We start from the raw sequence: 13584 nt of genomic DNA on the forward strand, positions 1-13584 counted from the left end.
GACTTTATCGAATACTTTTCCAGAAGATCTCGCAGAGCAGGGTCGAGCATAATCGTGAAAGCGTAATCACGGGACCACAAATGTCCAGGATTTAGGTTAGTCGAACAAGATAAAACCGGGAGTCGGTTATCAATCGGCTGATAAGGAAATGCCATCCCGCGTTAACACATGTTGCGATCGCATTAATTCTCTCTGAAACGGCTTCGCATTTTCTCGATGCAGCAGACTCCGTTTCGAGTGCTGAAAAATAAAGCGGTTATCGTATCGCGGTCAAAACCGAGGGGTGTGGGCGTTCGACGCGATTTATTAAACCAGCCCCGGAGATTTCCGCGATGTTAACTTTCCGGGTCTCTTCGTCGCGAATTCTTCGCCGCGGAAAGTTGCGGCTGCAAAACTTGCACACGCGTCTGCCAGCGGGTGAAGCTGCACAACTTTCGCGAAAGATTTTCCGCGATATCCACCACTCGCCTAACCCCCTTTATGCTTCTCTAGCCGCCACCCTTTTGCTTCGCGGCTGTTGGCCCAACACGGGAACGAGCAATTTCATTTCGAATTCTTCGCGCGACTTCTCGTCAAGCGTATCGACGAAAACAGAAACTGAAACTGTTATTGGCTTAGTTCTTTTGCCTTCTTCTGGATTGGCCACCGCGCCGTGTCGCGGACGTGGACATGTGTTTCGCCAACTTTTTTGCTGGTACACTGTCGATTCGTGGGAATGGCGGTCAGAGGCTTGGAGGATTCTGGGAAGTGCTTTGGAAACTTACAAAGGAGGCTACCCAACCGTAACACGCCGATTTTAATCAAATTTTTTGTAGCTGCTCATATTCATGTTCAGGGGGTGAAAAATCCATTTTATTGAATATCTCCGAAAGTATTAGGTCTAGAAGAAAATTTCAAAATCCAATTTGTGTCCTTCAATGGCGAATCTTTTAGTCTGAACTGATTATTAAAAAAATAATTTGTTTAAACTATATGTTAATAATTAACTTTTTTGCGAAATTTTTCTATAAAACTACTATTTTTTCATGACAATTTATATACACAGTCTACATACCTTGATAAAAAATATGAGAAAAAATTTTGTTATGTTCCAAATTAAAGTCACACTGAAAAAGACCCAAAATTAAATACCTGCATGTAAAAGATTGAGAAGGCTAAGGTCCAGCTAATTTGATCGTCGCGAAACCAGAGAAATGAATCGGTGAAAAGTCTGAAGCTTGATTTTCCGGAGCACTGAATAGCAAACGGTTAAAAAGAAGATCACCGTCGATTAGCAAGTGGAGCGACGTAAAACAGCGTCGAAGCTGTTTTTCGCAACAGTGTGCATTAGATTTCGGTAGACGACAGCTATTTCAGAGCCAGACTGAATCTATCCGCAGCAGATTGCATTCGATCGCGCGATTGATGCGACCCGCCGGCGTCCTGTAATTAATCTGGCCCCGGGAACGCCTACTTTGGAAATTATCGCCGGAACTGTCATCCGCAAACGTAACCATCGACCCGATACAAGACGTTCACCTATCAGCCAGATGCGGTGACGAGACAATCGGAACACAGGATCCAACCTAACACATCCTGCAGGATGTTCCTTCGGGACGTCCTCGTTGTTACGCAACGAGACGGATTCTGCGTTACCCAACAGCCGAGGATTTCCCGTCGAAATTCCTGTTGTCGCCGCGGAATTATCTCTTCCCTCGCGAATTATCGGTCGCAATCACGCGAATCGAAAATGTAACGGTTCGTTCGATTCAATTCCACACGGCAATGGAAAATAGTTCGCTTAAAACAATGTTTGTTGAACACTTGAAATCGAACAAAAATTAATGGATTTTTAAAGCAGCAGAACTTCTTAAAATTCTAGACACCGTAAAACATTTTATTTCTTCTTGACTTTCAAACACAACTCGTTACTTTTGAAGTAAAACTTCTTTGCTGAGGGAGCTACAATTTTCTAGCGTTACGGAAGTGACGCGGTCGAGCATTACGGAAGTGACGAAATTTCGCGAATAACCTCGAATAGTTTGACAAGTAACATTTTCATAATTAATTGACTAACTTTAAAGACTTCATTGGTGAACTTTTAAGATTGTAGAATGTAAAATAAAGCCTTGGCTACATTCCCATTTCAGTTTTATGCAGGTTTGATGCTTAAATTGTTAGTTATTAACAAATTTTGGAGAAGTGGTATGTTATGTATGACTGTCCTTGTTGCACAGTTCGACTCTCCTTGTCTTACGCATTATGGGAACTTCCGAAACAATCAGCCCGCGCAATAATTGTTAATAACTAATTAACCAGAGTAAAGTGAACACTTGCAGTTGGATAACATAGAATCAACCTCCAGCTACTTTCACATGCAGTTTTCCATCGGATTTTGTTCCGACTGAAAGATTTATAAACAATTATCCAAACCCTTGTTCTAAACCAACCTGAAAAATTTTGACAGGTGTCAGGTAAGTAAAAAAACATACGCGTGGAAAACCACGCGCGGCAGAAGTGAAAGTTCTTGCAATCTAGTAATGTTTAGAAGTAAATTAAGATTGGAAATTGGGTAAATAATCCTAATGAAGCGACAACAAGATCAGGAACAACTCTGGATGCAGTATTTGCAAGACATTTAGACAAAATTGAATCAAGAATATTTATATCATATGTTAGCTATCACAAGCCAATTGTTTCAATGATAGAATCATAGAAAATCATAGAAAAAATAATGAACGATCAAAATTTGCCACGCAAAGAAGGAGAGCTTATGGGAAATGTTATGAACTCTATGAACTATGAAATTGTATATCTCTTTCTTTCCCATACGCTCTCCTTCTTTGCGTCGCAAATTTTGATCGTTCCTTATGTTTTCTATGATTTTGTCTAAATGTCTTGCAAATACTGCATCGAGAGTTGTACCTGATCTTGATGTCGCTTCATTAGGATTATTTACCATTTTCAATCTTAATTTACTTCTGAACATTACTAGACTGCAAGAAGTTTCACTCCTGCCGCGCGTGGTTTTCAACGAGTATGTTTTGTTGACCGATAGAAATTACAAAATAAACATTACAAAATTGTAAACTAAAAAGATAAATATGTCTAGAATATAATCGAAGAAATTCGTAACTAATTACATACTAGACTGTAGATCTTTACGCAAAATAAAAAAATGTCTGCATCGATTCCAAGACACAAAAGCTAAATACAAATTTCTTTCTTTTTTTAATTATTTCATTAAACTGGAATTAATACGTTGATGTCCTTTAATTTTTTAGATATGTCCACTACTTTAAATTGTACATACCAATGTTTGTTATAAATGTATAAAATCCGCAGTCCACTAATTATATTCAAGGAAGATCATGAAGTCTAGTCGGGCAATAAATGAATTTTTCCCAAGCCCCAATCAATCGGACAGGAAATATCTCGCGTCTGAGGATTCGCATGATCGACGGAGGGTAGCTCAAAGAAGAGATTAAGCTAGCCGTAGGCGAATCGATTATCAAGAGTGGATGGAATCGAATAGTCGGACTGGGTTTCGTTAACCGGCCTTTACGAAATTATTTCTAGACAATACCTGTGCCAGAGCTGAGCCCCATTCATCGGATCAGCCCTCACGTCCGCGCCTCGCCTAGAACAGAGAACGGCGTTTCTGTTAATTAGTACACCGTCCGCGCGAGTAATTAAGGGAATGCAGTCGAGGCGATAGAAAGCGGCGCGGGAGAGGGCGTCGTGTGCGTTCCAGCATATCCAATTTCAAAGTCGACATTATCTCCGGCGCTCTTTATCCACGGGACCCATCCCCGTATCCGAACGAATTAAAGTAACCGAGCACAATACGGACTGCGGGATTCACACGCCGCCCCGCGCTTCCTAACACCGTGGTGGAAGCTATGGGAACTAATATCGGGTAACACGACACCCAATGGACCGGTAACTACGTAATTAAACGCTCTAATCGTCCGACCGTTTCTTACAGTGATAATAATTTAATGGATAAACAAGGAGATGCTAATCGTGGGATCTTTTTACTTTCCGATCAGAATTTATAAATAATATTCTTCAAGGAACGAACGCTAATAAATCTCATTGGAAATGGAATCATGAAATCGTTAATGTCCAAATCCTGGCAGTAGTTACTAGCTACTAATAAAAAGAAAAAATTGAAATATACATCCACCAGCAGGTGGACCACGCCAAAAATAAACTCACTATTGAACACCTACTTGGACCCGTCAAACGTTCTAACGAAGGTCTCGTCAAGATTTCACAACTAAAAGGTTCCTCAAAGAAACATTCCATCAAAAACAGTGATACTAAGACAGTAATCAAGACACAAGAACCAAGTAAAATTGATTATCATATTTCACCATTTTACTAAAAGTTAAAAATATCAAATGGACACTCTGATATTTCTTCAACCTTCCTAAATGGTGCTGGGATGTTTCTCCCAGGAATAAACAAGCTGAGTGAAACGTCAATGTCTCCAGCCCTTTTTATAGAAACGTTGACCTAGAAGAAACCCTTTTCTATTTATGCGCCGGGCAGAGTGTACTCTAAAAATGCTCTTAACATTGGACCTCCTCGACGCGAAGCTAAATAGAAGAAACGTGTATGCACCTAAAATTCTCCAGACAAACGATTTTTTACCGCTTGTTTCCTTAATAAATTTTCTTTGGTAAACGCGACTCGTGGTTGTAATTCTCGAAGGGTTGAAGTGCATGTAAACTGCTGGGTTGTAAGGCTGTCTTCGATTCCCCTCTGTCGGATGTACCATAATCGCGAGTACATATACATATGTACCCATGTGTATGTGTTGCATAGTAGATGCCACCTCGTTGCTCGTCCCTTCGGAAGCTTTCGAGTTCAGGGACAATGAGCGAACTTCGGAGAGAACTTGCGATCTGGTAAACTGGAGGAATATGCCTTTCAAACTGTGTCGACCTGTGCCAGCACTGATAATTTCGACTAGCCTGAGTCCAGTTAGGGTCTGACCCCGAAGAGTCCAGTTCATTCATTCTCTCCCTAATTCATTCAATAATAGACAGTATACACTGAGTCGTTTATATTCGCAACTAATTTTCCTGCGCTTTGAAAAAATCTAAAAAAATTCTGGAACACAGTTTTCCGTACACTCTGCACATATACTAGAGTATTTTGGCTTTACTGTGTCCTTCAGAGTGTCCCAAAAATGTTGTACTAATTCATTCAATATTGGAAAAGATGCACCGAGTCGTTTATTTTCGCAATTAATTTTTCTAGGCTCTGAAAAAATCTGAAAATATTCTGGTACACAGTTTGAAACACACTGTACATATATACAGGGTGTCCCAAAAATGTTGTACTATAAAGAGCTGATTCCGGAATTCATTTGAAGTAACATTTTCTATTGCGAAAATGCTCTCTCTTGGCATTGGCCGAGCCGGAATCGGTCCGCTGCTACCGCGCCCTGATTGGTCCGTGTTTTTTCGTTAATAACTCCACAACGAAGTCACATAGAAGATTTTCGTAAAGGAAAAAGTTACTTCAAATTACCGTAGGAATCTCGCCTCTTTCAAGTACAACATTTTTGAGAAACCCTGTATCTGGTCTACAGATTAAATGGTGGTAAATGAGAATAGTGTGGCCACACGGCGACAGGAAGTTTCTGTAGTGCGACCGCTGGAACGCCGTTTTCCCGGTGATGATTCCGAGTTGAACGATTCGAGGCAGACCTCGGGGCGACCGTACTACACGTTCTTGGATGGTCCGCAGCTGTTGTCGGACACACGTGAAGCCACGTGAAAGCTCCGTGTTGCATTCAACGACTCCCCTTGAAAACACGTTTACGAGCGCCGCGGCGCACGTCGAAATCGGTCGTTACGTCCATATCCCGGGCCGAACGGTTACCGTCTACCGAAATTAGCGACCTCGTTTCACACAGCGCGTTTTCAAGTTCGCGAAATCGTGTCAATGCCACGCCCCGGTCAAATGGTCGCTTGAACGACCGAAAGAAATTCCAGATTTTAGGATCGCTTTATCCTGCAGAGACCGACATTCTTTTACTATAGCATCCTTCTACAGGGTGCCCCAAAAATGTTGTACTTCCTCGAAAGGAAACATTTTCCTTTCTGAAAATGTTCTCCGCGGCTTCGTTAACGAGTTATTACAGAAAACCACGAACCAATCAGAGCTCGGCCAACCAACGTTACGGTTGGCCGAGTCGGAATCCGTCCATAGTAGCCGCGCTCCGATTGGTCCGTATTTTTTGTTAATATCTCCTTAACGAAGCCATCTAGAACATTTTCGCAAAGGAAACAATTACTCCAAATCAACTGAGCAATCACCCATTTCAAAGAAGTATAATATCTTTGGGACACCCTGTGTATGTATTTTCGGTTCAACTATGTCTCGAAAAGAGACGAAATTTTACATACACACCGCACATGTAAATGCGAAGAACAGTAAGATTGATTGGGCCCAATTTAACCCTGACGCAATCGACACGGCAGATCGAGCGAGCTGCAGTGATCGATTGTGTCCGAACAATCCGATGCATTTCGTCGCGTTACGCAATCCGAATCAATTAGCCGAATTCTCGACGATAAATCGTCGAACCGAAACGCAACCAGGATTCGCAGGGCTCCAGTTGCAACAACTTCGTTACAAAAGCGGCTTTGTTTCTGCGGCAAATTGAAATTATGAAGTTAGACTCCGCGACTGATGCTGAAACTCCGCGCTCGTTGCATCGAACATGTTTCCCTTGTTGTTTCGCACGTCTACATTAGATTACATAACAAAATTCATTGGCAAATTATCGCATGAAAAGTTTCAAAAATTCATATTCATAACATTGTTAATTCCGCATCAACAACACTCGGGTTTATACTACGCTTTTCTACTGATTTTCACTCAATACGCACAATTAGATTGCTATATATTGCCCTTGTCCGTCCCCAGTTGGAATATGCTTCAGTTATATGGTCTCCGAATAGCTTAAATTATGAAATCATGCTAGAGAGAGTGCAGCATAAATTTCTCAGGTTTTGTTCTCATAAGATTAATAATCCTATGTCAATCTTCGATCACGATTACTCCACAATATTAACCATAGTCAACCTGGAAACATTGTCTGCTCGCAGAAGAGTATCCGACCAGAGCCTTATTTTTAATTTAATTAATAACCATATAGATTGTACCTCTCTCCTTATGCAAATCAATTTTTACGCACCTGAACGTGCTTTGAGATCTCGAGCAGGTTTTCAAACACGTAAATGCAAATCCACATATGGATTAACAAATCCTATAAATCGAATTATTGCGAATTCCAACACTCTATATAATAGTATTGACAATTTTAATGGGTCGTTACAAACTTTCAAAAAAAAATTACGCAGGATTAACTCATAATATCAGTACCTTTATACCAATAGTTTTTTTTTCTTTTATGCATGTCCTTTCTTAGTAATTTATGTTAAGTCTTTATTCTATTGTAATTGGACCTCGGTCCGTGCATAATAAATAATAATAAATAATAAAATGAAATTTAGGTGAAGTAAGGAACTGACTATCACAAAATAATAAAATTTTTGTAGTCAAAGCCACAACGAAAAGGCATGAACCCATTGATTTTTCATATTGAAGTATCGATATTTCGTGCTTTTATTGTTTGATACAGTAACACAACTGTACTGGATTTCCTAGCTTTATTGGTTGGCAACAAATGTGCGAAAAGATTTTTGGTTCGTTTTCGCGTGCACTTCATCAACGCGGGAATTTGTACAACCATTTAAACATTGCCTAGCTCCTTCTGTTAAAAACGAACAGAACGCAAAATATGATTCGGTGCCGTGCTAAACTACAGTCAATTCAATAAAAGCGAATTATACCCGATCAGCTTGCACAAACATTGAAACATGGCCTAGCACTAATGAGGCATTATTTCCGTTTTTAAAATACGTTTACCGATTCTTTCCTCCACGGTCGGCGAACAAACGTTTAACAACGAAACGCGCGACGAGCCCGCCGCGCTCGAATGAGTTAATTAAACGGCGTCGTGCAATTGCACAATTATCGGCAGCGTTTGAATCGGCCGACGCAAATGAATCGACAGCGTTGAAGGGCTGCGGATGGAATTTACTTTGAACCTTGACGCGATTAGCCCAATCAAATCGCCGTAACATATCTTCCTAACACATAAAGCTTTCACCCTTATGTGGTGTTCGAAAGAATATTTTCCAGAAGAATATCTGGAGCAGTAGGCGATGTAACCAGAGATGACCGTTTTAATTCCCGGAGAATTTTTTAATTGCTGCATTAGAGAAGAACTGCTGCGGAGAAGATATGTTTCTGGGCTTTTCGAGGGTAAGAAGTCATTGAATGCCAGTTCTTTTACGATTGTCACCTCTGACCCGTCGAGTCAGGGGGATTAAGACGTTTCACTCTGTTTTATCACATCCCTCGGGACACTTGGCAAACAGTAATACACGCTCGTCCGTCTGTTTCCTTGTGCAAAGTACACATAAAAGGTGAATGGACTCGTTTCGAACACGTGTCGCGCGCAGTCACCTTGACTTCGAATATTTAGCGCCGGGTCTACAATCGACCCTTGCGGAGCAGTGCCAGAAGAGTCCAACTGCTTCAAAATTCTCCCTCGCCTACTTGATCCTCCTCTGTAACTATCGACTGGCTCGAGTTCTATCGCTTATGCTTCCAGTAAAGTAGAATGTTCATTAACTTTTGGCACGTTCATAAATGTATTCATAATTATAAAAGTGTAACACGACGATTTCAATGGAATTTCTGTACGATATAGAACTCAGCAAAATATTTGACACGTACATTTTTAGCTGCCGACATTCATGCTAAAAATCTATTTGATGTGATGTGAAATAACTGATGGACTCATTTCTTTTTAAATTTTCACTTAGACCACTTTCATAAGTATGGGAACAAATGAGTTAAACAGCTAGTACGCAATGCAGAAAGTTCCCGAAGACTGTAAATGGGGAAACTAGATTTTCCGGGCATTGGAGGAAGGATTTTTAATAGTTGGACGGTTCCATCGGCAAACTTGTTTTACAAGCAACATATCGATGATTCCACGAAAGTAAATTGGCCGGCTGCGTACGAAAGGAGGATCTCGGTTCGGCAAACATCTCCGCTCGGCAATAAAGCTCGTTGGAGCCGCGGGTGTTATAGGACGAGTGTAAACCTCGTCGCTGCCTTGTACAGCAAGTCTTCGACATCTTCGTCTCCTCTCGCCTTTATTTACTCCTCTTTACGACTCGAGAATAAAATAAATGCCAAACGAAATCGAGCTGGCAACGACGCTTCGCACGAGATACACGTTTTTGTATTTTTTATTCGATCTGACGAATCGTTGATCACCGGATCGAAACGATCGAAAGCGCGCGGTGATAAAGAGAGAAAAAGAACGCTAAACTGCTCGCGAAGATAAACTGTTTACGCTTTCGCGAGATCGTTTAGCGATTTCATCGACATTGAACCAGCACTGGTTAAATGACCGGTCTGAAATATTTTATTTTACTACACTGCCCGAAATTACCATAAAGCCACCTGATTTTTTGGTGAAATTTTATAATTATGTCATAGTAATGAGAAGCTGGTGCACGACAGCATTTTAGGATTAATAAAAGAAACCATTTACATGATTACAAATTACATTCATAGATATATTATTTATTTACGGAAAAACGTAAAAGTTATATAGTTTAACAAAAAACGAACTACGAAATTTCCATAAAGCCGTACGTTTTTTAAGTAGATAATCATTTGCAGAAGAAATTGAGACTGACAATTTCATTTTTCAGCATGATAACGCCGCAATTCATGCATCAAGACAAACAAAGGACTACTTAAAAAAGTTTTTTGTTAAACTATATAACTTTACCTTTTTCTGTAAATAAATAATATATCTATGAAAGTAATCATGTAAATGGTTTCTTTTATTAATCCTAAAATGCTATCGTGCATCAGCTTCTCATTACTATGACATATTTATAAGATTTCACCAAAAAATCAGTTGGCTTTATGATAATTTCGGGCGGTGTATTGCAATTTATTGTGCTCGTGAGTAAAATAAATAGCTGCAACTTGAAACAATAGAAAGATTAAAAGAATGTAATAAAATTGAGAACCACATCGCGGTGAAATTGATTCTTTGAAGTGGATCGCGTTATCAGGGAGCAGGATTCTTGTAACAACGGGTCCCGGTTAGATCCTGGCGAATCCGTTTCGTCGATAAGTCTTTCCCCTACATTGCACGAGGAATGCAACCGTGATCGGTGCAACGATACGGCCGATCGAGCCGTTTGAATTGTCGGTTGTACGTGCCCGAATGTCAGGACCGAATCAATTACTGCTACCTAATTTCGCTTAACCAGCGTAATCGTAATTTCCATCGGAAACGCTGTCGTTTGGCCGGCAGGATTCCATGCGTTACGCTCGCTAATCCCAACGTAGGTTAACGCCGACCGTGAGATAAAGTCTGCCGTCGTTCCTGCTAACAGAATTAGTTAATAGACTGCCGGCCCTCAGTTCTGTTGATGTAGAACTGCACCAGCCGAAATCTCTTATTCTCCTTATATGTAAATCATAATTACACTGTACCTTGTAATTGCAAAATCTAATTACATCGTAATCTAATTGAATAAGAGACCAGAATTACATATTACATTGATTGAATTTCGAATTAAGAAACGACTGAATACTGAATACAATATAGTTGAAGTACTTTGTAATTATATTAATTCGTGAAGTAATTCAACACAACTCTGCTTGAATCTCGTTAAATCAACCCCCAAGAAATTAAATTTTCGAAGCGGCTTCATAATTCCAGTAGTTTGAATAGAAAATGTTCATTGCGAGCCTGTCACGGTATTATATATTAATATTTTTGACGAAAATCCGGACCAAGAGAATTCCAATTTACGTTGAGAATATCGAAGGAACAACGTTGGAATTATCCGAGCGTCATTTTAATTTACAGTGGAAGGAAGAAAATTTTAGGAAAGCTCAGTAGTAGGGATCCCAACGCATGGTCCACCGTTAACGAAGAAGTAGAGGCTTGTCGTGCAAATCCAGAAAGTAATTAGTTTTGCTGGGGCGAGGATCGAGCACGGGGTGGAACGAGGCGCGAACTCGAGCCTAAGAACAGTTTGCCCATTCTTCTTCAGCCAGTCGCTTTGCTTCAACGAGTTTAAATTACGAACGCCACGACTAGACACTGTTTTCCCGGCGAGCATTTTTTCAAGTTCTCCACGGTTCTCACAGTGATAACAATGCGTCTTAGGGGCGCACAATGACAACTGTTGTTCTTCGAGAGCTCCTAGGAACCTCGATTGCCAACCGACTACGGTTTCTAAACGAACATCCAGCCTTTTCTTCTTCCCCTCGAATGCACGGTTTTCGATTCCACCCTCGTGTGATCCTGCGATGATAATTGGAATTGATGTTTGCGCAAACTGGCGTACTTGCAGGGAACTCTCGAAGTCGAATGATCTGGTTCAATTCGCCTCTTTTGGATTGACTGTAATCTGGACTGGTTTTCAAGAAAACGAATTATTTTCATGAAGACGGAACCCAATTATAGAACAACATACAGTGATCCCCATTAATATTCGAACGCTCTTAAAAACACGATAACTTTTCTAATATTCGACTATAACAAATCGTATGATTTGAACTTTTTTAAGAAGTTAGAGCAATTAGTTTTCTGCACGATGTGAAAAGAAACTCTTCCAAAAATTGCTATTGCTCGGAATTGTATAGAAGATACTAAAAGTTGCATTTTACAATTTTTTATGTTTTTTCTACGACAACATGAAATTTCATCAAAAATTTTTATCACATTGTGTAGCAAACCAATCGTTCTAACTTTCCAAAAAAGTTAAAATCGTATGGTCCAATACTAAAAAAGTTACCGTGTTCTTGAGAGTGTCCGAAAAAATATTTTTTACTTTGCATAGAGATCCGACGTCTGGTAATCACGAAGACTGTAGAGTAACCTGTGCGCGATTAAATCGATTTATCAAACAATTTCCCGGAAAATCAGCCACCCTGCGCCCTCGCTTGCAAAGCAGGAAATTGTAAATTAATCATGTTGACGCACGCGCACGCAACTTCCAGCGTTACTTTGAAACTACAACGACTGTTACCGAGATAAACAGCGATAGTCCGATCAGTGTATCGGCTTAGGCAACGAGGAAACATTTTTTCCTGACGGAATGAAAGCCGCGACGGGGGTTATTCGTCCAGCATCATTCGACGACCCTCACCGCCGGGGTCTTTCATTCTGACTCTGAGAAATTAGGTTCCCCCTGGTGGATATTAAATGAGCGATTACAGTGCCGTAGACAAGAAAATAGCCGACAGGAGGTCCCCCATAAGGATTATTACCGAGCAAGTTTCGTATCGCGTCCGTATTTACACCGATATTGAATTCTGTTTCCACGAAGCGGCGAGAGATTCAACGATGGGCGGCTTCTTGATTAAGCTGCAGCTTTTCCTTCGAGGATCAAGAGGAGACAGACTTCCGGTCAACGAAATCCTCGGTGCTCAAGATTCCGGGCTAATTAATGGCTGAGATTAAAACGATCGATATAACGAGCCGGAAAATAACGCGGGGGACGTGTGCTTCGAGCAAACGCGGAAAAACAACAGAAAACGTAAGAATCGTTGACTGAAAAGATAGAGGATTCCAGCTTTAAAACGAGACTGAGATTAGTGTTGTGCATTTTTGTGGATCCACTTCTATTGGATTATGGATATATTAAACTAGAAGTTTATTAAAGCGATACTAGAGGCACGTCTTTATACTTCTAGAAAAATATGTAAAGAAATAATAGATTAATTTTGTTGTTTCTTCATGAAATCAATTCCAACAACTTCAAATTTCAATTTACGGAGCGAATGTGTTTGGGAAAAATATTGGAAACACTGTTCTTGCGAATATATCTCGGCGTGATCTCAAGAGAAATGGATTTCAAAGCTCGGAGGGTTGTTTATAAAATTCGTTCTACACGGAGGCTGTTTTATCATATACACATGCATATATATATATACCGTTCATATAAATTGTCTTTTCGAAGCTCCTCGGCGTCGTCGGGGAAGTAATACGGGAATATTGCGACAGGCTTCCGTCGTAGCATAACTCGTAAAACGGAGCGCGGTGATAAATGTGTATCCAAGGGACGCGTGAACGATGAACCAGTTTAGTATCATCGATCGAGGAGAACGAACAGTTTCGACGTTCACACTTCTCGCTTCCCGACATTCGTTTTCCGAATACCACTCCCGAACCGTTTGCACGACGAGTTCTCTTCTTCCCCTGCGCCGAGCCGTCGATGTCGATTAAAACGGTGCGGTTCTGCATTCATTAAACTTTAATCCCGACCTTTTCATTATCCGACTAAAGACCGACGATGAAAAGCCCTGACTAGCGACGAATTTTCGCAGAGTATCAATTTTTCCAACGATTTTCCATGATTAGCCATCGTGGAAAAATTTGGTGTACCCGAGAAAATTCGCGGAAAGCTATAACACAGAAGAAGAAGAAGAAGAAGGATGACTTTGGGCTACCGTAGAAGCTGAATT

General features: G+C 40.6%; 1 protein-coding gene across 15 annotated transcripts in view; it reads right to left on the minus strand.

Annotated features, from left to right (window-relative positions):
- Trpgamma (Transient receptor potential cation channel gamma) overlaps positions 1-13584 on the minus strand; it is a 159746-nt gene that overhangs the window by 123541 nt on the left and 22621 nt on the right. For 11 of the 15 annotated variants that reach the window (XM_076425739.1, XM_076425744.1, XM_076425738.1 and 8 more), the window contains exon 2: positions 3566-3619. The exons of the other annotated variants lie outside the window; for them this stretch is intronic. In XM_076425739.1, the coding sequence (XP_076281854.1) occupies positions 3566-3591 (26 nt within the window). In that variant the 5' untranslated portion in view covers positions 3592-3619. The remainder of the gene's footprint in view (positions 1-3565; positions 3620-13584) is intronic. 15 annotated transcript variants of the gene reach the window in all.

Source organism: Lasioglossum baleicum, chromosome 6 (genome assembly GCF_051020765.1).
Source record: "Lasioglossum baleicum chromosome 6, iyLasBale1, whole genome shotgun sequence".
NCBI classification, from domain to species: domain Eukaryota; kingdom Metazoa; phylum Arthropoda; class Insecta; order Hymenoptera; family Halictidae; genus Lasioglossum; species Lasioglossum baleicum.